Source organism: Rhinopithecus bieti, unplaced genomic scaffold (genome assembly GCF_001698545.2).
Source record: "Rhinopithecus bieti isolate Rb0 unplaced genomic scaffold, ASM169854v2 scaffold_44159, whole genome shotgun sequence".
In the NCBI taxonomy this organism is placed as follows: Eukaryota; Metazoa; Chordata; class Mammalia; order Primates; family Cercopithecidae; genus Rhinopithecus; species Rhinopithecus bieti.
In genome coordinates this window covers 1,705,317-1,730,101 of record NW_016818573.1, presented here as the reverse complement: position 1 = coordinate 1,730,101, position 24,785 = coordinate 1,705,317, and the positions used below count along the sequence as shown (strand labels likewise).

General features: G+C 50.3%; 2 protein-coding genes across 13 annotated transcripts in view; one reads left to right on the top strand and one right to left on the bottom strand.

Annotated features, from left to right (window-relative positions):
- Positions 1–24,785, bottom strand: part of RAD9A (RAD9 checkpoint clamp component A) — an 86,182-nt gene that overhangs the window by 36,171 nt on the left and 25,226 nt on the right. The gene's annotated exons all lie outside the window — the stretch shown is intronic.
- On the top strand, positions 10,872–13,018 carry POLD4 (DNA polymerase delta 4, accessory subunit). 2 transcript variants are annotated; one of them, XM_017857147.1, is made up of 4 exons: positions 10,960–11,248; positions 11,466–11,555; positions 11,746–11,857; positions 12,547–13,018. In XM_017857147.1, the coding sequence occupies exons 1-4, from the start codon at positions 10,963–10,965 to the stop codon at positions 12,569–12,571; spliced, it is 513 nt and encodes a 170-aa protein (XP_017712636.1). In that variant the 5' UTR covers positions 10,960–10,962; the 3' UTR covers positions 12,572–13,018. The 2 variants fall into 2 exon arrangements, with proteins under 2 accessions (XP_017712635.1, XP_017712636.1); XM_017857146.1 differs by having other exon boundaries at positions 10,872–11,248; positions 11,466–11,857.

Genomic DNA, 24,785 nt, shown 5'->3' with positions numbered 1-24,785 from the left:
TTCCCTCACCCAGCCTTTGCTCAGTCTTTCTCACCTTTCTAGGATTTGTTTTTTTTTTTTTTGAGTTGGAGTCTCGCTCTGTTGCCCAGGCTGGAGTGCAGTGGCGTGATCTCTGCTCACTGCAAGCTCCGCCTCCCAGGTTCATGCCATTCTCCTGCCTCAGCCTCCCGAGTAGCTGGGACTACAGGCGCCCGCCACCACGCCCGGCTAAGTTTTGTATTTTAGTAGAGACAGAGTTTCACCATGTTAGCCAGGATGGTCTCGATCTCCTGACCTCGTGATCCGCCCGCCTCGGCCTCCCAAAGTGCTGGGATTACAGGCGTGAGCCACCGCGCCCGGCCTCAGTTTTTCTTTGAGAGAGTCTCACTCTGTTGTCCAGGCTGGAGTGCAGTGGCATGATCTTGGCTCACTGCAACCTCCACCTTCTGGGTTCAAGTGATTCTTGTGCTTCAGCCTCTCGAGTTGCTGGGATTACAGGGGTGCGCCACCACGCCAGGCTTTTTTTTCTTTTTTTTTTTTAGTACAGACAGGGTTTCACCATGGTGACCATGCTGATCTCAAATCCTTGACCTCAGGCGATCCACCTGCCTCAGCCTCCCAAAGTGCTGGGATTACAGGCGTGAGCCACTCGCCTGGCCAGCCTCACCTTCCTGGATTGCATTAATGGTATCAAAGGTCTGTCTTCCCACCTTGAATTTCTATTTCTGCCCTCTGGGCCAGCCTCCTTGTGATGAGCAAAGCTATTCATCTGCCCCTCTGGTGCTCTACCCTGAGCAGTCAGCCCCTGGGCTTCACTCCTCAGCTTCCCCAGGACTCCTGCCTGTCTCTGTCCACTGGGGCTTCAGGACCAGTGACCCTCACTTCAACACCCTTCCTCTCTTCAGGAGGGAAACAGACTGTGACCAAGTCACAGTCCTTAGCTGTAACTCTACTCCTTTCTCTCCAATGTAAGACAGCATATTCCAGAAAAGAAAAACTCAGATTGTGAGAGAATGGGATAGGTGCTATTCAAAGGATGCCCTAAGCTCAAACCTCAGACTCATAACCTATGAGTGACCAGTTTCCCCGTGAGTAAAGCGGGGATAATTAAATGCCCTTCTAAGATTGCTGGAAAGGACAACAGGAACAACAAAGGGCAGATGCTTGGCTGTAGCAGCAGCAGCTACAGTCATTACAGATTACTTAGGCTCTAGCTGCATGTCATGACACTTTAGTTAGGAACCACTGGGTAAGTCAATGGATGAACAGCTCCCACGTAATACATGGATATTTTATGAACCCTGAGAGCTTGTTTGGAGGTTCTAGCAGGGGAGTGAGGCTACTCGTATACCCTTGACTAAAGACTGATCCTCCTCTATCAGGGATGGTTGTCCTCTTCGATCGAGCGCACAGCTTCAGGAGGGACGCACATGGAGCGGTGAGGGAGGAAGGGGACACCCGCCTAGCCAGCCAGATCAGCCGAATCAACCCTGGTGATCAATGGGGTGACAGATGTCACAGCCAGATCGTCCTCACCTCCTACATGAGTATTTTATAAGGGCCTCCTGGAGACAATACCTTAAGTGAAGAAAGTAAGAAATGATGGCAATGTCAATCAATTGACAAATATTTTAAAGACCTAATTACCTGCCTGTCACTGTGCTAACTGGTGTAGAAAAGCCAAAAGAAGCCTAAAACCTAATATGGCTCCTGCCCTTACAGAGCTTATAATCTTTTTTTTTTTTTTGAGACGGAGTCTGGCTCTGTTGCCCAGGCTGGGGTGCAGTGGCCAGATCTCAGCTCACTGCAAGCTCCGCCTCCTGGGTTTACGCTATTCTCCTGCCTCAGCCTCCCGAGTAGCTGGAGCTACAGGCGCCCGCCATCTCGCCCGGCTAGTTTTTTGTATTTTTTAGTAGAGACGGGGTTTCACCGTGTTAGCCAGGATGGTCTCGATCTCCTGACCTCGTGATCCGCCCGTCCCGGCCTCCCAAAGTGCTGGGATTACAGGCTTGAGCCACCGCGCCCGGCCAGAGCTTATAATCTACCTGGGAAGAAAAGGTCAATGTACCTGAAATAATAAGGGCCACATGCATATCTGTGCAATGCAGACACAGAGCTGCCGGCAAGTGCAAGAACCACTAGAAAAGGGAGAGGTCAGAATGTAGGTGCAAGAGCTACTGACTTGCTTGTGGGTGAGGCAAGCCAGCTCTGCTGAATGTCCCTGAGTCATCTGGCCCAAGTTAGAGGGAACATGCCCCACCCTGAGGGGTCCAGACTCCTCAGGTCGAGACATCTGCCCAGGCATGGCCAGGGGCACCTGCAGGCCCTGCCCCCTGTTTAACAAGATAGAAAGGAGGTGCTGTCTCCATACATAGTCAAAATAACATGGCCTGTGATATGCAAAGCATTAAGTAGGGTACTATAAGGAATACAGAGTATAGGAGGGTCCTATCATCAGAGAGCTTACACAGTCTACCTGGCGAGTTTCTGGGGGCAGCTTTTTTTTTTTTTTTGAGACGGAGTCTCGCTCGTCGCTCGGGCTGGAGTGCAGTGGCCGACCTCAGCTCACTGCAAGCTCCGGCTCTGGTTTACGCCATTCTCCTGCCTCAGGCCTCCCGAGTAGCTGGGACTACAGGCGCCGCCCCACCTCGTGCCTGGCTTAGTTTTTTGGTCTTTTTAGTAGAGACGGGGTTTCACAGTGTTAGCCAGGATGGTCTCGAGTCTCCTGACCTGCGGTGATCCGCCCGTCTCGGCCTCCCAAAGTGCTGGATATAGGCTTGAGCCCACCGCACCCGGCCGGGGGCAGCTTTGGTCTTCTTCTCACTATACCAAAGTACCCAGCTTAGACTCCAGATCCTAAGAAGGTGGGCTCAATGAGTGTGTTGGACAAAACAATCTAGAAAAAGGAATAAAACCCTTCCCTGCAAGATGGTAGAATATAAGGCAGAATTGATTAAATGCCAGGAAAGTATCAGGCAAAATACTACAGGAAGACTAGGAAAAGACAGACTGCATCTAGTTAGGTGAAGGCCCTCTAGGCTGTGAGCGCCGTATTAAGGGGGAGAAAACGGGCATCTGAAGTTCTTGCTGAGCTCCACAGCTGTATTTCCAGTGCAGAGCACACAGCAAGTGCTCAAATAGTTACCTTTTCCATAAAGGCACCCAGTGGGATTTAACACCCTTCTTGGAGGATGGGCAGAATCAGACAGATGGAGATGGGGCAGAATAAGAGTTATTAAGTGTGGCCGAGTGAGTGCGGTGCTCATGTCTGGGTAATCCTAGCATTGGAGGCCAAGGCGGGTCTGATCACCTGAGATTGGGAGTTCGAGACCAGGCTTGACCAATATAGAGAAACCCGTCCTCTACTAAAAATACAAAATTACCAGGCGAGATGGTACATGCCTATAATCCCAGCTACTAGGCAGACTGAGTTCAGGAGAATCACTTGAACCTGGGAGGCAGAGGTTGCGGTAAAGCCAGACTCATGCCATTTGCACTCCAGCGCTGGGCCAACAAGAGTGACAAACTCTGTCCTCAAAAAAAAAAAAAAAAAAAGAGTTAAGTGTTTTGTCTTTTTCTTTTTTGTTGCTTTTTTTGAGGATGGAGTCGGTCACCTCTGTCCACCCAGGCTGGAGTGCGCAGTGGTGTGATCTCGGTTCACTGGCAAGCTCTGCACTTCCAGGTTCACGCCATTCCGCTGCCTTCAACCTTTTTTCCCGAGTAGCGTAGGACTAACAGGTGCCCGCCATCGTGCCCGGGCTAATTTTTTGTATAGACAGGGTTTGCACCATGTTAGCCATGGGTGGGTCTCGATCTCCTGATCTCGTGATCTGTCCGCCTCGGCCCTCCCAAAGTTCTGGGATTACAGGCGTAAGGCCACTGTGCCCGCGTATTTGTTTTTTTGAAAAAAGACAATAACATCCTTGAGGGTAGGCCAGTGATTTATTCATCTTTGCATCACTTACAGCAGTTTAGTGTTTTGTTTTTTCTTTGAGACGGAGTCTCGTTCTGTCACCGAGGCTGGAGTGCAGTGGCACCGATCTCAGCTTACTTGCAATCTCCGCCTCCCAAGTTCAGAAACTCTTCTGCCTCAGCAATCAAGGTAGCTGGGGATTACAGGCGGCCAGCCACCATGCCTGGCTAATTTTTGTATTTTTAGTTAGAGACGGGGGTTTCACCACATTGGCCATGCTGGTCTTGATACTACCTGACGCTCATCTGATCTGCCCACTTGTGGGCTCCCAAGTGCTTGGATTACAGTGTGAGCCACTGTGCCCAGCCCTACAAGCATTTTGGTGTAATGCCTGGCGACAGTTAAAACCTTGATAATTTTTTTTCTTTTTTTTGGTTTTTTTTTGAGGACAGAGTCCCACTCTGTCTCCAGGCTGGGAGTGCAATGGCGCGATGCTTGAGCTCACTGCAACCTCCGCTTCCCCAGTTCAGCAATCCTCCCACCTCAGCCTCCTGAGTAGCTGGAATTAACAGGCATTGCACGCCACATCCGACTTTTTTTTTTTTGGATTTTTTTTCGTAGGAGATGGGGTTTTTGCCATGTTGGTCCCAGGCTGGTCTTGAACTCCTGATCTCAAGTGGTCTGCCTGCCTCGGCCTCCAAAGTAGCTGGGATTACCAGGTGTGAGCCACACACCCAGCCAAACCTTGATAATTTGACTAAACGATAAAGAGTGTCAGAGACATCAGAAAAGGTTTGTGTATGTGTAAGAATTATATATAAGTGGCAAGACATAGTGTTTTGGGATATGTTTGGTCTTGTATATATATTTATATGTCTGTGTGATCAATCATATATCTCTCTATGTAATCTTGTGAAATTGTGTTGTTTGATGCTTTGACTGTATGTCTATATGTCTCTATGACTCTAATGTTGTGCATATAGGCGAAATCCCTGGTCTGAGAAGAAACACAAAAACTTGCCAGGTGCGTGGCTCAGGCCTGTAATTCCAGACTTTGGGAGGCCGAGGTGGGTGATCATGAGGTCAGGGAGATTAGCACCCTCCTGGCCAATATGTCAGTGAAACCCCATCTTACTAAAACTACAAAAATCAGTGGATGGGTGGCGCACGCCTGTAGTCCCAGCTACTAGGGAGGTGAGGCAGGTGAGAATCGCTTCCTGCTGACAGAGTGAGACTCCCCATCTCAAAAAAACCCAAACAAACAAAAAACAAAAACAAAACAAAATTAGCCAGTGCAATGGGTGGCGCCCTGCTGGTCCCAGCTACAAGCGAGGCTGAGGCAGCGAGGATCGCTTGAGCCTGGCGAGGATCGAGGCTGCAATTGAGCTGCTGATCAGCGCCACTGCACTCCAGCCGTGGTGAAGAAGGGAGCTGATCAATAGTCTCAGAGTGACCCAGAGAAGCTGGCTGCAGTGAGCCAAGGATCCCACGCACTGCACTCCAGCCTGGGCGCCCGCGACATCTCAAAAACAAACAAACAACAAGAAAAACATCTAGAAAGGTTAGCAGAAGACTCACAGAAGGCTTTTGTGTTGTTTTGTTGTTGTTGTTAAATAGAAGTGATCTAAAACATGGTTATTTGTTGAGTGGAGTAGGGGGCGGTGGGAGAAAAATGGAGGTTTGGCAAATGGAGTAAGGAGACAAACGCAGAGGAGAGCCAAAGGAGTGTTTCTGGGCCAGCCAAATTAGAACCCGCGTGATATCAGCAGGCCCTTTGCCGTCGGACCTGTCACCCATGGGCGGTGATCATTCCTTAGCACTTCAGAGGAGGGACAGACTGGAGAAGGAGACATTTTCCAAGCTGAGGATTGATTGGCAAGGCAGGAACGGGCAGAGGAATCAAGGGGGATTCTAGGCTGCTGGAAACTACTGGAATTGGCTGGGAGCAGAGCCATGGCAAGTGTGAGCAGAGTGGGTCAGTGGAGGGAAACAGAGGGAGGGGTATGTGTCTATGGAGAAGAATCCTGAGTAATGAGCAGCGCTGGGGTTCCCAAATGCTGAGGATGCAGAAGGCTCCCTTAGTGGTGGAGGGAGGAGGGGGGATGAGAGCACCATCAGAGGAGGGCACTTTCAGAGTGTGAGTTCTTTTTTTTTTTTTTTTTGAGACGGCAGTCTCGCTCTGTCGCCCAGGCTGGAGTGCGGTGGCCGGTCTCAGCTCACTGCAACCTCTGCCTCCCGGGTTTACGCCATTCTCCTGCCTCAGCCTCGCCGAGTAGCTGGGACTACAGGCGGCCGCCACCTCGCGCCGGCTAGGCTTTTTGTATTTTTTTAGGTAGAGACGGGGTTTCACCATCTGTTACCAGGATCGGTCTCGATCTCCTGACCTCGTGATACCGGCCCGTCTCGGCCTCGCCGCCTCCCAAAGTGCTGGGATTACAGGCTTGAGCCACCGCGCCCGGCCCAGAGTGTGAGTTCTTGAACTCTCTCAAACAGCCCCTAATGATGGTGACAGGGGATGTGAGCTGTTCCCTCGTGTTTTGGCACTGTGTCCCACAGGCATCTTGTGAAAACGCCAGCACCATGGCACAGGGAGCACCTGGTAGATCATAGGGCATTAGCATTTTCTGTGAGTGAGTCATTGGTTTTCCATCCAGAACTGCTTCAGGAGATTTGATGAGTTTTGTTGGTTATCGAGGTTCTACCTCATAAGTATTGTCTTAGAGTCAGAGGTCCACGTATCCAGAGGCTAACATGAGACTCTAAGACCTTGAAATGTCAAGGGGTGGAGGGTATGTTATCTCTAGTAGTCCTTATGTCCCCACAAGGATGGGGGAGTGGGCGAGAGAAGACCCTCCTCTCCGTCATCTCCAGATAGCATGTAAGGATTAGAAATCTCGTCATCATCTTGGGTGCTTGGAAATACACCTATGTTTGAAAGAATGAGCATAAAATGGAGAACTATCACTTGGGGCAGGGGCAACCTCTGGGGGAAGTGGGGCTAGAGGAAGCTCTGATGAGAGATGGCAAAATACTCAGACCTTGCCAGTTTTCCACTTTTGCAAAGACTGACCCACCATCCAAGACTTACAGGCTGCCTCACGATATGAGAGACTCATTCAAGCACTGAGCTTACACACACATGCACACACACACTCTCACTTGCCACAGCCACCCCAAATGGGGAAGGGCAAAGGGAGGCCCTCTGTTCCCCTTAACCTAGAGGGCAAGGACTAGTGACTCAGTCCTGGCTAGGCACTCCAATGGGCAGCTCCCTCTCAGCTTCCCCTCTGCTGTGGAGCTACAACTGTCCCTGCCTTTGTTCCCTCAATTCTCAAGCTCCGTGACTCAGCCTTGTTCCTGAACTTCCCAGCAGGGGACAAGGCCCTTGTCAATGGGGTGGTGTGGGGGCAGTGGCAGTGAGGCCGATCTGGGGGAAAGCTGTAGGGCCCGAGTTCCAGTCCGTTTTCCAGTCTCAACCTTCAGGGTGCCTCAGCCTTGCCAGTTCAGCAGTCACCTCTAGGCTCCTCCCCAACTTGCCCAGATCTCTCTCTGAGGCCAGGCTGATGGGGTGGAACTGGTTAACTAGAACCTTCCTCCCACCCAAATGGGCAAAGTCTGACACCTGGTGGCCAAGGTGAGGAATGGCCAGAAGGCCCCTTTTCAAGTCTTCCCGGAACTGCTCCAGAGCCTGGATGGCCAAAGTGAAAGAGGTGACTACAGAAGGATGTGTGGAGGGTGGTAGGAGCAGGACAGAAGACAGCAGTGGCAGAAAAACCCAGAGACTCCTTCCTCTGCCCTCAAGCTGCTGCCATGGAAGCACACTAGGCCAGAGAACCTGGACCGGAAAAGAGGGAGTGTCTGGGAGGGCAGTGAGGGGCCAGGAATGACTGCCTGAAAGAATTCTAGCCCACAGGGTGAGGAATGGGGCCCACGGGGTGTGAGTATGTTGGGGGCGGGGCCACAGGTATTCTGGCTGCCCAGAATCTCCTGAATGGGACTGACTTCCAGCTCAGGGTAGGTGGCAGAGCCCAAAGGCCTGAGGAAGGAGGGTACTGGCAAGAGGGAAGAAAAGCTGGATCCACCCCACAGCCCACTGGGCCCCAGGCAGCTGCTCCCCCTCTCCACCTGCCTCCACCTTCCCAGCTCTACCTTGCTCTCCCCACAAACCTCATGGTGAGGAGGGGGAAGGGAATGCAGGCACAGTGCTGAGGCCCCCATCCTGCCACATTGTCTGAGCTACGCCAGACCTAATCCTTCTTCCCTTGAGTGCAGTCAGCGGTGGGCCTCAGCCCCTGGGAAGGTGCTGGGTTCCTGTTTCAGTTCTTTTCTCTCCTGGACCCCCAGGACTCTGGACTTGGCCCTGAAGCAAGGGTGTTGGGTATTATTACCAGGCTGAGGTGCAAAGGTCACTCCTACTAGTCTCATCACCAGCCTCTGGGTGTCGGGGCTGACATAAGGGTCTCAGGACATTCCCCCAGGGAGACAGAACTCAGCACCCAACCCAGATCTCTGGCCTGGCCATCCAGCCTGAAGCCTGAACAGGCTCCAGGACAGCAGTTTAGGGAATGAGGCTAGGATGCTGCCTGAGTAGGGGAAGGGATTCTAGGCAAGAAGGTACAGAAGGTGGATAGGGTTGGAGAGCAAAGAAGGAAAAAGACCTGAGGATGGGAAGGCCAAGGTCCAGCCTAGTCAGCAGTGCACCTTAGGAATCCAGGTGCTGAGTCAGGGAATGCCAGTTGGACAGGGATGGTTCCAAAATCCCTAGGTGCCAACTCTTCCCTGGGGGCCCAACCCCACTGCCATTTAAGAGATAACAGCGATGCTGCTTGCAGAGAGTTCCCTCAACTCCAAGCCAGAAAGCCAGGCCTAGGGTGCCTGCACTTGAGCTGACCACTCTGAATCTTTTTCTTGGGTCTGGGGGTAGCTGAAGCCTGAGGGAGACATCTTCCAGGCTGGGTGGGTGCCTGAGCCAGGCAAAGCTGGGGAAGCTGGTGGGGACAGCCCAGCCAACATCTACAGAGCAGCTCAGGATGCCAGAGGCTGCCCAAGGAGAAAAGGCAGTAGTCCCAGGCGGTGGTAGGAGCTGCTGTGGCTGCCCAGCAGCACACCCCATTTCACGCTCCCTGGGCGGTGGCAGGGCCCCACGGCTATCAGCTTTCACAGATAGGAGGGACTTGGGAATGAGGAGGGGTCTGCCCCACCCATGGCTCCCTACTCCCTCAGGGCTTGGACTCAGGAGGTGGGTGCCACACACCTCTAGAAACAGCCCAGGAACCCTTGCTGAGGCCCTCTGGGGAGGGGGTAGTCAATCCCCCAGAGCCTATATGCCATCCCTACCTAGCATACTCAGCACCTGACTGGACTCAGCACCTAGGCCCTTCCCAGCCTTGGTATAGAGGGCCTCCCTGCTTCCATCCCCAACTCCGCAAGGACACTGTCTCCCTGAATGTGGGTCCCACTTAGTCCACAAGGCAGATGGGGGGATTAGAATAGGCCCAGCCCAAACAATACAGCAGAAAGGGCCCTCCAGCTCCATGCAGTGCCCTGACAAGCTCCCTCCTCCACCAGCCCGCCTCCAGGACTCCGATGGGGAGAGTCAGGCAGGACGCGGACCCTGAAGACATGGCCTGCTCCTATACCTCCCCTTTGGTGGTCTCCTCTCCAGAGCAGCTTCCTCCCTTGTGCCCACAAGTACCAGTGGCTTAGCCCTCTTCCAGTGCAGAGCACCCAGACCCCAGAGCAGGGAAAGGAGGAGGCAGAGGCTTCTGAGCAGGCGGCAGCCCAGGAGTCTGTGCCCCACCCTCCCAGTATCCCTGGAAGGAAGAACCGGATGGGATCTCTGGAGGGTGATTAGAGCTGGGCTGGTCCCTGTGCTGGTTCCCAGACTCCCACTGGCCAGTACTTTTGCCTCCTGCCAGGAAGTTGATGAGGGGGAGGCAGCAGTATGGGTGAGTCAGTGATGACAGAAGCCCAAGGGACAAAGGTCATGGGTGGAGAATTGAGAGACATTGTTTACAGCAGTCCACCTCCTCCAGGAGGCCTTCCAATGCTAATCATCCCTGTGGTCCTAACCAATCTCTGACCCACCCTTTCCCTCTTCTGGTAGGAATTATAGCCTCTCACTGACAACTGTGCATCTGTCTGCCTTGTGACAGTGAGCTCCTGGGTGCAGGACAGACTGTGGTTCAACTGGGGCCCTGCAATGCCTGTGACTCTCAGCAGTGATAATCATTGAGCTATACTTCTACTTTCAAAAACTTTTTGACATCTATTTTAATTAATATGTGGGAAAGTGCTTAGAACAGTACTTGGCACATGGTATGTGCAATATGAGTGTTAGGTTTACTGTTAATATTTTCTGCTCAGATTAACATTATTGTGAGAGGGCAGATTTTGCCAATGAAGAACTGGGGATCAAAACTCATTGTGGTGGGGGAACCAGACCCTTGCTCTGCCTTCCTACTCAGTATGGAATCTTCCTGACTGGTGGGGCAGGCCGGGCAGGACTTGGGACCCCAGGAGAGCGAAAACGGCAAACACTCGGACTAAGAGTGGGCAGCATCTTTGGGCACAGACTGTGAGAAAGGTTTCAGAACCCATGGGCTTCTCCAGCCAGGTCTCCTGGGGCCGGTGGGGGTTGGGTGGGAGCAGGGAAGGGGCCTGGATTAGCCCAAACTCTCTTCAGACCTCCAAACCTGCCCCCACAACGCTGGGCGGGCCAAAGGACCGAGTGAAGGCTCCAGCTGGGCTCTAGGGAGTTACAAACTAGCCACGGGGATTAGCGAAGCTGAAAAGAACATTTGCCTAGGAAGGGAAAACGGGAAGTGAGAGGCTGAGGATAACTCTCTTCAAGTCTCTCGGGACCCACAGCAAACCAATGGGGCCGGGGAGGTGGTGAAGTAGGGGCATCCCGACAGGTCCCCCGCCCCAGCCTGCCCCTCCTCCCGCAGCCCACAGCTGTGGCACCGCCCCGCCCCTCACCCTACACTGCCTACCATTGGCTAGCGCCAGGGCCCCGCCCCGCAGAGGCGGCCTGCCATTGGCTGAAGTCTTTCCTGTTTGCGTGCTTGATGGGGTGGGGGAGGCGTCCCTCCCTGGACCCCGGCGACTTCCTCTCTCGGTTTGTCTGGGTCATCTTGTCTGCCCGCCGCTGGCCTGGCCCCGTCTGTCTCTCTCAGCAGCTGTCTTTCTCGCGCCCACTGGCCGGTCTCTCCTCTTCCCCGCAGTCGCCTCCTTCTCTGCCTGCCTGGGTGGCCGCCATGGGCCGGAAGCGGCTCATCACTGATTCCTACCCGGTTGTGAAGAGGAGGGAGGGGCCCGCTGGGCACAGCAAGGGGGAGCTGGCACCCGAGCTAGGTCTCTGAGGTGTGAGGGAGGCAGGAGGAGTGGACACGGAGGGGCCTAGAGGACGTGGGCGGAGGGGCAGATGGAAGGGGAAAGGTGGCCTGTCCTCCCCTCCCGACACCAGATCTAGCTGCGGGGTGGCAGAGGCAAAGGGGTGGTGAGGAAGGCTGGGAGGTGAGGGGCAGGAGACTGAGGACAGCCTCGCACTGAAGAGCAGCTGTCATTGCAGGGGAGGAGCCCCAGCCCCGCGACGAGGAGGAAGCGGAGCTGGAGCTGCTGAGGCAGTTTGACCTGGCCTGGCAGTACGGGCCCTGCACCGGTGAGAACCTACCCAGCCCCACGGAGGTGCCTCTCCCAGACAGTCCCGTCACCCACATGTCTCTGAAGTCACCCAAGCGCTTGTGTGACTCTGACCCTCAGGCACTGTCTCCCCCAAACACACACATTCTCCAGCTCAGACTCTACCCCACCCCCCACAAGGCTCCAGAGTCTTCTTCCCACCCTGGCAGGGATCACACGGCTGCAGCGCTGGTGTCGGGCCAAGCAGATGGGCTTGGAGCCTCCCCCAGAGGTGTGGGAGGTGCTGAAGACCCACCCTGGAGACCCCCGCTTCCAGTGCAGGTCAGAGACAGGCTGGGAGGGCTTTCAGGGGAGGCAGGGCCTTCTCCAGGCACGGTCACCCTGCTGTCCTGACCTGAGGGAGAAATGGATGGAGGGTTGAAGGGCCTTGCTGAACAGGCAAGAAGGTTCTATAAGGTGCTTGGCTCAGGAGGACACGCTACTGTAATAATCCTTTTTTTTTTTTTGACACAGAGTCTTGCTCTGTCACCCAGGCTGGAGTGTAGTGGCGCAATCTTGGCTCACTGCAAGCTTTGCCTCCCGGGTTCACACCATTCCCCTGCTTCAGCCTCCCGAGTAGCTGGGACTACAGGCGCTCGCCACCACGCCCAGCTAATTTTGTTTTTGTATTTTTAGTAGAGACGGGGTTTCACTGTGTTAGCCAGGATGGTCTTGATCTCCTGACCTCGTGATCCACCCGCCTCAGCCTCCCAAAGTGCTGGGATTACTGGCGTGAGCCACCGCACCCGGCCAATAATTCTTACCTCCACAAGCTAGTCGGGGGCAAAGGTACACCCAGGAACCAAGGAACTATCTATTTAGAACCGAGGGGTTTCCCAAGGACTATGGGCATGGCCAAGAATAGCTGGTGAAATCAGATCCAGGGACTCAACAACTGACTCTCTCTCTCCCTCTCTCTCTCTCTCTCTCTCTCTCTGGGATATCCCTCCCTCCCACCCCATCTTCTACAGCCTCTGGCATCTCTATCCCCTATGAGGCACCATGTATGACCTCCTGCCCTTGGCTGTCTTGCTCATTACCCAAGAATCTCAGGACAGAAGCAAGAGCCCATTGCTCCTGCTCAGCTCAGCCCCGCTGCGGAGGAACCCTTGGCAGGCAGAACCTGGAGGTGTCAGAGGCTCAACTCCTCCATCTAACCAGCAGGCTCCCAGAGCCCCCCTGGAAGAGCCTGCACAGCTGAAGCAGAGTGCTTCTAGATGGAGAGTGGTCACTGGGGAAAAGGACCTGGCCATCACCTTCCAATACCTGCTGCCTGTCTCCCTGACCCATGGTGTGGCAAGTTAGGCACAGCCAGACATGGACAGTTGATCCATGAGGCAAAGATGCTGTCCTACCTATAGCTAGGAATCAGAGCAGGACTGGCTGAGCTCCCAGGGCAAGGGGTTCACTAATGCTTACCAATAAAGAATATTAAGCCTGGAATCCTGACCTTCAGTCCTTTACTGTAGCCCTGCTTTGACTGGCAGTCCCTAGCAAGTTAGGAGATGGGAGAACCACCACCACAGCTCTTTTCCTTCAAGAAAGTCCTAGGCCTGAGAGGGAGAAGACAGCTTAAGAGACGGATCAAGTCCTCGGAAGAGCTGAGCGACCTCTGGTGCCCCCTGGTGGCCCACAGGGAAACTATTCATGACTCACCTTCCTGGAGCAGCCAGGGAAAACCTACCTGACCCGCCAACCACCTGGTTTGCTAAGCAGTGCCCACTTCACAAACATGGGTGCTTTGCCAGAGAAGGACCTTTGGGGTCCATGGCTCATGAAGTCCAAACATATCTATACATTCCCAGCAAGCACCTCTGGCTTCCCATATCAGGGACCACCTTGATCAAAGCAGAGCTGGGGAGGGTCTCAACTTGCAGGACCTGCTCAGACATGGCCATCATCTGAGGGGCTTTGGTAAGAAACTGATGGCTGGGCGTGGTGGCTCACGCCTGTAATTCCAACACTTTGGGAGGCTGAGGTGGGCGGATCACGAGGTCAAGAGATGGAGACCATCATGGCTAACAAGGTGAAACCCCATCTCTACTAAAAATACAAAAAATTAGCTGGGTGTGGTGACAGGCGCCTGTAGTTCCAGCTACTCAGAAGGCTGAGGCAGGATAATGGTGTGAACCTGGGAGGTGGAGCTGGCAGTGAGCTGATACCGCGCCACTGCACTCCAGCCTGGGTGACAGAGCGAGACTCCTCAAAAAAAAAAAAAAAGGCTGGGCACAGTGGCTCACGCCTGTAATCCCAGCACTTTGGGAGGCCAAGGCAGGTGGATCACGAGGTCAGGAGATTGAGACCATCCTGGCTAACACAGTGAAACCCAATCTCTTACTAAAAATACAAAAAATTAGGCCTTTGGGCGTGGTGGGTTGGGCGCCTGTAGTCCCAGCTACTTGGGAGCTGAAGCAGGAGAATGGTTGTGAACCCAAAAAAACGAAAGCCGGAGTTGCAATGCAGCCCGAGGATCGGCCACCACTGCATCCAGCACTGGGGCCGACTGAGCCAGAACTGTCTCAAAAAAAAAAAAAAAAAAGAAAGAAAAAAAAGAAACTGACGGCGCTGGGGGATGGAGAACTGGCTGGAGCCAGAAACGATGCTCAGGAGACTCGGGGTCAGGGTATGACATGGAGAATAGAGTCAGTAACCGCTTCTGTAGCGTTACCTTCATCTACTGTAGCAGCCCTCCATCCTGGGGGCAGATGGAGGCAGCACTAGTAACTTCTTGGAAACAGGCCTAGAGAGCAGCTAAGTGGCCTGTGTAACCCCTGTCTTACTGAGCACTGATCATGTTTCGGGTACTTTAAATGTATTATCTCGAATCCTCCTAAAAACCTTCCAGGTAGGTTTTACCGAGAGGGGAACTAAACTAAGAAAGGTTAAGTAAAGTTGTCCAAAAGCACACAGCAGGCAAGAGGCAGTGCAGTGACCAGGGGCCACTTGCATTAAGCTCTTCCAGCCTATGCCACAGCTCCCACCCAGCTGCTGAGCACTCACTATGTGCCAGGCACCAAAGGTCCCCTTGGGGTGTTACTAATGGTCAGGAGATGGACAAAAACAAACACGCAAGTTAATTATGTCAGGTAGCAGTCACTAGTAAGCAAAATCAGAGTTGGGATCAGAAAGGGTCCAAGGATGCCAGGGCGCTATGTTAGAGAGACTGATCAGGGAAGGCCCTCTGCTAAGGTGGCATCTGAGCAGAGACCTGAAGAAAGGAAGGGAGCAAGGTCTGCACCTGAGTGTTCCAGACAGAAGAAGCATCAAGGAGAAGCTCCCTGAGGGAGGAGAGTTTCCAGCCTGTTCCAGGAAAGGCACTGAGGAGGCCAGTGAGGCTGGGGGCCAGGGAGCAAGGAAGGGTGGTGGGAATTGAGAGCAGAAGGCAGCAGGCTGATCCCTAGGGCCATGACAAGAAATCTGGATTTGATTCTGAGTGAGAGGGGAAGATACTGGAAGGCTTGAAGCCAATAAATGACAGTCAGCTGATGTTTCGAAAATATTACTCTGTTGGTGGAAAACAAGATTGTGGAGCTGGGGAAAACGGAGGTAGCAAAACCACTCAGGAGGCCTCTGAAGTTGGCCTCATGAGAGGTAAGCTTGATCTGGACCAGCATGAGAAGGTGAAGTGGCCAGGTACACTCTGTATTTTGAAGGAAGAGCTGACTGGCAGGACTTGCCTATAGGACTGTGGGATTTAAGAGGGAGGAGCCAAGGATAACCCCAAAGGTTTTGGTTTGGGCGACTGGAAGGACAGAGTTCTCATTACCAAGATGGGAAAACTTGTGGGAAGGGTAGGGTGGGAATCTGGAGCTCCATTTTAGACATGCTGAGGTATCTGTGCCACTTCCACGGGGACATGGGGTATAGGCAGTGGATATGTAAGTCTCGGATTCTGAGGCATTCTAGGTTTAAAATATAAACTTGGGAATCTTTTAGATGGCCTTGAAAGCCACAACAGTGGATGAGATCCCCGGAGTGAGTGTAAAGAGAGAAGTAGTCTGAGAGATCCAGTAGGGAGAGAACCTGAGGTTACAGGAGATGAGAAGGCAGTTGTGTCAGTGCGATCTTTGTGAGGGTAAGGAGGGCCAGGAACCAGGATACGGAAAGAGGGTGGCCTTCAGTAGACACATGCACTGTGACAGGAAGGGAGACAGAGAACATGAGAGAAGCCTCAGGTAGGGGCATATATTTGGGGATGGGAATATTCAAGAATCAGATATTTACTAAGAGCCTGGCGCTGCTGGGAGGGCTCTGATGTTTACTAAGTGCCTATCCATGCCATCTGCCATGTGAAATGCTGCACACATGTTACCTAGATGAATCCTGAGAACAATCTCATTAGGGGAGTACTATCCATGTTTTACAGATAAGGAAACCAAGGCTGAGAGGAAAAGTGCCTTGCTCAATCAGTAAACACCAGGGCCTGAATTCACCCCACACCTGCACTCCAGATGTTGGAGGATAAGAATGTTGTTGAGGAGATAAGGACTACATATGTGACAAGTTAGAAAACCATGTAATACAAGTACTTTCCTGAGGCAACATAGGAGTGGTATAGACACTGAATTGTCTGAGTTCTCAGAAAGGAAAGAGCACCACAGGTGACAGGGACCCGCTGCAGGAGCCTCGGGCACAGGGACTGCCACTTCCCTCCCGCTGTACTGTATTCCCCTTGCCGCACCTCATCTGTACCTAGCCCCTTCTAATCAGGGGTCCCTGTTTCTCACCTTCCCACCTTCCACTGCAGGGCGAATGCAGACTCCCCACTGCAGGGGACAGCACCACACGGAATGTTCTTAGTCATTTCTTTCACCGATTTTGCATTCTACTCCATATGTCTGGAGTAGCTGTACTTCTTTTTTGACACAGAGTCTCACTCTGTCACTCAGGCTGAAGTGTAGTGGGATGATCTTGGCTCATTGCAACCTCTGCCTCCAGGGTTCAAGCAATTCTTGTGCCTCAGCCTCCCAAGTAGCTGGAATTAGAGGTACCCACCACCATGCCCGGCTAATTTTTGTATTTTTGGTAGAGATGGGGTTTCATCATATTGGTCAGGCTGGTCTTGAACTCCTGACCTTAAGTGATTCACTCAGCCTCCCAAAATGCTGGGATTACAGGCGTGAAACACTGTGCCCAGCCTGGAGTAGCTGTATTAACATAAAAGTAGGTGAAATTATTTATAATTAAATAAAATGAAGTCTCCAGGAAGATGTGCCACGTGTGGCCTATGGCTGCTTTCAATTATCCCTGATACATCTACCACCACCTCACTCAGCTTGAACGGCACTTCAGAAATACTAAAAAGCATATATATATTATATATCATATATCTTATATATCATATATCTCATATATATCTCATATATCATATATCTCATATATCTTATATCTCATATATCTTATATCTCATATATCTTATATCTCATATATATTAATCATTTTTGAGAAAGGGTCTTGCTCTGTTGCCCAAGCTGGAGCACAGTGGTGCAATCATGGCTCACTGCAGCCTCAAACTCCCAGGCTCAAGCTATCCTCCTGCCTTGGTCTCCCAAGTAGCTGGGACTACACGCACATATCATACACTGAGATAGTCCTGTTATGTTGCCCAGGCTGGTCTCACACTCCTGAGGCCAAACAATCCTCCTGCCTTGGCCGCTAAAGTACTGGGCTTACAGGAGTGAACTGCCACACCCAGCCAGAGAACAGTGTTCTAGACTAAGGGAATGAGCTGAACAAAGGCAAGCAGAAGGGAATTGTGTGTGCCACAGGCTAGGTGTGCAGAGCTGTGAAGTATATACCACAGAGGTTTCCTCATAAAATCACACAAAACTAGCATTTGGCTGGGAGTGGTGGTTCATGCCTGTAATCCCAGCACTTTGGGAGGCCGAGGTGGGCGGATCACCTGAGGTTGGCAGTTCGAGACCAGCCTGACCAACATGGTGAAACCCTGTCTCTATTAAAAATGCAAAATTAGCCAGGCATGGAGGCTCATGCCTGTAATCCCAGCTACTCAGGAGGCTGAGGCAGGAGAATCGCTTGAATCCAGGAGGTGGAGGTTGCAGTGATGCAGTAAGCCAAGATCACGCCACTGTACTCCAGCCTGGGCAACAAGAGTCATGCTCCATCTCAAAAAAAAAAAAAAGAAAAGAAAAGAAAAAAGGGACAAAGAACTGTAAGAGATGTTGCAAAGGAAGTTTGCAAAACTTGCATTTGGGAAGGGAAGAATGGGGAGGACGTGTCAAATATGACTCAGGTTTTGAGCTTGGGTGGGTGAGAGAATGCTGATGCCATGGGAAGAAAAATGGAAACTGGGAGGGGGAAGACAGGCTCAATTTCCTACATGCTTGGTTTGAGATGACTACAGGACACCCAAATGGAAACACCTGGTAGGAAATGGAAACAGAGCTCAAGTCCAGCAGAGAGGTCATGGGAGGGGCGGTATCCGGGGGACAAGGAAATTACCTGCATAGAACTGACCTATGCGCACAGATGAAAGATTCAAGAGAGACAGGCAAAGAGAAGACCAAGCATCACACTTGGGAAAATTCGCTCTAGAAAATGGTGGAAGAAGATCCAGCAAACCAGAGGGGAAGAGTGCTCAGAGTGGCAGGAGAACCAAGGCAGAGCAAGTGTCCCAGAAGTCACCAGTGCGATGCTGCAGAGACATCAAGGAAGATACTGTCAGGAAGCATGGAGGGGACTAGACCTCATTCCATTCCTCCATTTCCCACTTCCCTCTCCCTCCGTTTTGTAGTTCTCGCTAGTGTCTTTGGCTGTCATGGTAACTACCAGTACCACACCCCTCTATGAAGGCCACGCTGATTCATTCTTTATTGACTCAGGTGTGGCAACATTTATCCACCCTCAGACAAACTCACTATAGCTTGAAGGTTTAAGGAGCTAATTTACCAAGAAACTAAAGTCAACACAGGAAAGAAGCAAGTTTCTGAATTGGTCTAGAAACAGAAGAAAACTACAGCAGTGCCAGCTTGAGGCCAATTTGGGTTACTGCCACCCCTGGGACTCGAGAGATTCTCAGAATGATTCCTAGTTTTCCACGCAGGTAGGTCTCCAGTTTATCCACCTGAGTCCTAAGCTAGAAAACCGTAACTTTGTGCTAGTCATGGCAGACGCAAATGATTAGAACCCCAGGCCCTAAGCCCCAAGAGCTCACTGTAGTAGGGAGACAAAAAACAGACACGAGGTAAACTTCAAACAATGCTGCAAGACAGGAATGGGCCTGGCCTATGGCAAGCCTTCAGCTGAGTACACAAGGATGAGTAGTGGTGTCACAAGGTGGACAAGTGATGGTAGACCATGTGTTGGGGTCTGAGTCCTTCTTGAGCCCAACTTTGGTCCTTTGTGTCTTGAAGGAAAAGGCATCTCCTAGGAACTTCCTCTGGGATGTGAGCCTCCATCCAGACCTCGTGGATGCCCCTTCACTTCACCTAGAGGCACCAATGGTTCCTATGCCTGCAGGCCTTGCCCTTGACTGGAGGATATTTTTCCCTCTGTGCAGCCTTCCCTGAAGAGAGTTAAGGATTTCCCCTCTGCTTCCCATGGTAACCTATTTCTGTTGTATTACAGCATGTCACATTGCCACAACAATACGCTTCATTGTTTCCAATGCTAGAGAATATTTTATCTCTGTTGGTGTATACCTAACACAAGGTTGGCTACATAGTAAGCGCTCAAAGCTGGCTGAGGTTGGTCACAGTGGCTCACCCCTGTAATCCTAGCACTTTGGGAGGCTGAGGCAGGAGGATCACTTGAACCCAGGAGTTTGAGAGCAGCCTGGGCAACAAAGGGGTATTCTGTCTCTACAAACAATAAATAAATAAATAAAAATTAGCTGGGGGTGGCACATGCCTGTGGCCCCAGCTACTCAGTGGCGCTGAGGCAGGAGGATCGCTTGAGCCCGTGAAGTTGAATTGCAGTGAGCTATATTCCCACCACAGCACTCCAGCCTGAGCAACACAGCAAGACCCTGTCCAAAAAAAAAAGCTGACCAAACCTTCCCACTTCACTCACACCTACCTTTTTTTTTTTTTTTTTGAGACAAAGTCTTGCTCTGTCACCTAGGCTGGAGTTCAGTGGCATAATCTTGGTTCACAGCAACCTCTGCCTCCCGGGTTCAAGCGATTCTCTTGCCTCAGCCTCCCAAGTAGCTGGGATTACAGGCACGCACCACCATGCCCGGCTAATTTTATATTTTTAGTAGAGACAAGGTTTCACCATGTTGGCCAGACTGGTCTTGAACTCCTGACCTCAGGTGATCTGCCCACCTTGGCCTCCCAAAGTGCTGGGATTACGCTCACGCCTACTTTTTGATCCTGTCTAGCGCATGAGAATCATTTGTGTGAGAGTTGTAAATGCAACTCTTTGGGCTCTAAGTCAGTTCTCCATAGGGGTTGTGTGGTCTTAATGGCAGGAGCCATCTTTTCCTAAGGCCTTCTCAGTGAGGAAGGCATCAAAGCTGTCAACTGCAGAAGCAGGCCCTTTTTATATCCTGTTTTGAAGCCTGTGCCTCCACTGGGCTGGCCATGCAGTGCTCAGCCAAGGTCCTCTGAAGTGCAGAGTAGAGACGCTCATCATTGCAGTGAGCCATCCAGCCCATTTCTCCACATGCTCTTGGGAGAATGGCTGGCCAGGATCTGACTATTCCAGTCCCGCAATGCTGTAGTATATACTTGTACAACTCTAAGGTCACTAATTTGGCATTATATATCAAAATTATAAATGAACCTATCCTTTTCAGTCTATATCTAGAAATTTATCCTACAGATACGTTGGTATGTGTAAAATAACATATGTAAGGTTATTTATTATAAAACTCTTTGTAATAGCAAAGAATATAAATAGCCTAAAATTCTATCATCCATAAGGGACTGGGCCAGGTGCAGTGGTTCACACCTGTAATCCCAAATATTTGGGGGGCCAAGGTGGGAGGCTGCTTGAGGCAAGGGGTTCAAGTCCAGCCCAGGTAACATAGCGAAATCTTGTCTCTACAAAAAATGTTAAAAATTAGCCCACTGTGGTGGCTTGCACCAGTGGTTCCAGCTACTCGGGAGGCTGAGGTTGGGGAGGACCCCTTGAGCCTGGTAGGTTGAGGCTGTAATGAGCTGTGACTGCACCACTGCACTCCAGCCTAGGTGACAGAGCAAGACTCTATTTCCAAAAAAAAAAAAAAAAGGGCCAAGTGCAGTGGCTCTTGTCTATAATCCCAGCATGTTGGGAGGCCAAGGCAGGAGGATTGCTTAAGCTCAAGAGAATTTGAGACCAGTCTGGGCAAGAAAGCACCCATCCTCTATATGAGAAAAAAAAAAAAAAATTGCCTGGGCGCTGGTGGCCTCACGCCTGTAATCCCAGCACTTTGGGAGGCTGAGGCGCAGATCACGAGGTCAGAGATGCAAGACGGCATGCCTGGCTAACACAGTGAAACCGCCGTCTCTACTAAAAAGACAAAAAGATGAGCCGGGCGTGGTGGCCAGGTTGGCCTGTAGTCCCAGCGACTCGGGAGGCCTGAGGCAGGAAGATGGCGTGAACCCCGGGGAGGCGGACCTTGCAGTAGCTGAGGCTGCGGCACTGCACTCCGGCCTGTGCGACAGAGCGAGACTCCATCTCACACACAAAAAAATAATAATAATAATAAATTCTCCCTATGTTGCCCAGGCTGGTCTTGAACTTCTGGACTCAAGCGATCTTCCTGCCTCAGCCTCCCAAAGTGCTGGGATTACTGGCATAAGCCACCATTGCCTGGCCAAGTTCACTCACTTTTGTTGCTGAATAATATTCCATTGTGTATTGGCTGGGGGCAGTGGCTCACGCCTGTAATCCCAGCACTTTGGGAGACCAAGGCAGGTGGATCACGAGGTCAGGAGTTTGAGACCAGCCTAACCACCATGGTGAAACCCCATCTCTACTAAAAATACAAAAAAATTAGCCAGGCATGGTGGCACGTGCCTGTAATCTTGTCTACTCAGGAGGCTGAGGCAGGAAAATTGCTTAAACCCGGGAGGCGGAGGTTGCAGTGAGCTGAGATCATGCCACTGTACTCCAGCCTGGATGACAGAGCAAGACTCCGTCTCAAAAAAAAAAAAAAAAAAAAAAAAAAAAAAATATCCATTGTGTGAATATACTAAAATGTGTTTATCCCATTTATCAGCTGATGAACATTTGGGTTGTTTCCAGTTTTAGACTCTGATGGATCAAGCTGTTATAAACATTCATGTACAAATCTTTGTGTGGGCAGTTTTCATTCTTCTTGGCTATATGCCAAAGAATCATATTGCTACGTTATATATCGTATATATATTTGACCTTAGAGTAAACTGCCAGTCTGTTTTCCAAAGTGGTTCTACCATTTTATTTTTTTGAGATGGAATCTTGCTCTGTCACCCAGGCTGGAGTGCAATGGCACAATCACAGTTCACTGCAGTCTCAAACTTTTGGGCTTAAACAATCCTCCCACCTCAGCCTCCAGAATAGCTGGGACTAGAGGTGTGAACCGCTGTGCCTGGCCATGCTCTATTGTTTTCTTTGCTGTGCAGAAGCTTTTTGTTTGATGTAATCCCATTGGCCTACTTTTGCTTTTGTTGCCTGTGCTTTTGAGGTCCTATCTCAAAAATCCTTGCCTAGGTCAATGTCATGAAGCATTTCTCCTGTGTTTTCTTCTAGTAGTTTTATAGTTTGAGGTCTTATATTTAAGTCTTTAATCCCTTTTGCATTAATTTTTGTCATTCTTCTGCATGTAGATACCCACTTTGCCCAGCACCATTTATTGAAGAGACCATCTTTTCGCCAATGTATATTCTTGGCACCTTTGCTGAAAATCAGTTGTGTGGATTTATTTCTGGGTTATCTATACTGTTCCATTGGTCTATGTGTATGTTTTTATGACTGTACCATGCTATTTTGGTTATCATAGCTTTGTAGTATATTTTGAACTCAGGTAGTATGATGCCTCCAGCTTTGTCATTTTTGCTTAGGATTGCTTTGGTTATTTGGGGTCTTTAGTGGTTCTAGACAAAATATTTTGATTTTTTTTTTCTTTTTTTTGAGACAGAGTCTCACTTTGTCACCCAAGCTGGAGTGCAGTGGGGCAATCTCAGCTTACTGCAACCTCTGCCTCCCAGGTTCAAGGGATTCTCCTGCCTGAGCCTCCCAAGTAGCTGGGATTACAGGCACCCATCACCATACCTGGCTAATTTTTGTATTTTTAGTAGAGACAGGGTTTCACCATGTTGGCCAGGCTGGTCTAAAATTCTTGACCTCAAGCAATCCACCTGCCTGCCTCAGCCTCCCAACGAGATGGGATTACAGGCGTGAGCCACTGCACCCAGCCAGAATTTTTTTCTTAATAGTACTTTTAGAAGAACCAAAGTTTTAAAATGTGTGCCTGTGTGTGTGATGGAGTTTCGCTACTGTTGCCCAAGCTGGAGTGCAATGGTGTGATCTTGGCTCACTGGAACCTCCATCTCCTGGGTTCAGGCGATTCTCCTACCTCAGCCTCCCAAGTAGCTGGGATCACAGGCATGTGCCACCACGCCCAGCTAATTTTTGTATTTTTAGTAGAAACAGGATTTCACCATGTTGGCCAGGCTGGCCTCAAACTCCTGACCTCATGTAATCCACCTGTGTCGGCCTCCCAAAGTGCTAGGATTACAGGCATCAGCCACCACACCTGGCCCAAAGTTTTAAATTTTGATGAAATCCAATTTATCATTTTTTTTTGTTACTGCTTTTTATGTCCTAAGAAATGTTTACCTACCCCAAAGTAACAAATATTTTCTATTTTTTTCTAGATATTTCATTGTTTTAGCTTTTACATTTAGGTTTAGGATGTATTTTTAATTAATTTCACTGTTTCATTCCTGATAATTGGGGATTTATATTTTCTCTCTTTATTTTCTTAGTGTTACTAGGGACTTACCATTTTATTTTGTTTATTTTATTTTATTTTATTTATTTTTGGAGACGGAGTCTTACTCTGTCGCCCAGGCTGGAGTACAGTACCGCAATCTCGGCTCACTGGAACCTCTGCCTCCTGGGTTCAAGCAGTTCTCTGCCTCAGCCTCCTGAGTAGCTGAGATTACAGGTACCCACCACCACCATGCCCAGCTAATTTTTGTATTTTTAGTAGAGATGGGGTTTCACCATGTTGGCCAGGCTGGTCTTGAACTCCTGACCTCGTGATCCACCAGTCTCGGTCTCCCAAAGTGCTGGGATTACAAGTGTGAGCCACTGTGCCCAGCCTCAATTTTATTAACTTATTTCAAGAAACCAACTTTTGGCTTTGCTAATTTTCTCCACTTTTTTGTGTATTTTCTATTTCATTTAGAGGTAGAGCTCAAGGTTCAAAAATATTTTTTTCTTTTTTAATGTGGATATACAGTTCCAGCCCCATTTGTTCAAAAACCTTTTACCCACTTAATTACCTTGGCACTGTCATCAAAAATAATTTGGCCATATAAGTGTGGGACTACTGCCAAACTCTCTATTCTTTCACATTGATACGTTTATCTCAACATCACACTGTCTTGATTTGTGTAGCTTAACAATAAAGCTTGAAATCACATAGAGTTAGTTTTTAAAAACTGGTGTTTTCTGTTTTGTTTTGTTTGTAGAGACAGGGTCTCACCATGTCACCCAGGGTGGTCTGTGGTCTGAAACTCCTGGATTCAAGCGATCCTCCTGCCTCAGCCTCCTAAAGTGCTGGGACTATAGTCATATGCCATGGTACCCAGCCTAGTTTTAAGTGTAGAGGTCTTGCTTATCTTTGGCTAAATTTATTCCTAACAAGGGTTTCATTCTATTATAAGTGAATTTTTTAAAAAATTTCATTTTCCCATTGTTTGTTGCTAGAACACAGAAATATAAATGGTTTTTGTATGATCACTTTGTATCCTATTACCTTGGTAAATCCACTTTATTCTAGTGGTTTTTAAAAGATTCTGGCCGGGCACAGTGGTTCATGCCTATACTCCCAGCACTTTGGGAGGCCAAGGCAAGTGGACTGCTTGAGCTCAGGAGTTCCAGGCCAACCTAAGAAACATGGCGAAATCCCATCTCTACAAAGAAGTACAAAAAATTAGCCAGGCATGGTGGCACCCACCTGTAGTCCCAGCTACTTCTGATGCTGGAGTGGAAGAATCACCTGAGCCCCAGAGGTAGAGTGAGCCATGACTGCCACTGCACTCCAACTTGGGCA

Coding starts and splice junctions, on each gene's coding strand:
- POLD4 (XM_017857146.1), top strand. CDS start 10,963: ATGGGGTGGGGGAGGCGTCCCTCCCTGGACCCCGGCGACTTCCTCTCT. Junction 11,249..11,465: donor GGAGCTGGCACCCGAGCTAG/GTCTCTGAGGTG, acceptor CTGTCATTGCAG/GGGAGGAGCCCCAGCCCCGC. Junction 11,858..12,546: donor GACCCCCGCTTCCAGTGCAG/GTCAGAGACAGG, acceptor CATCTTCTACAG/CCTCTGGCATCTCTATCCCC.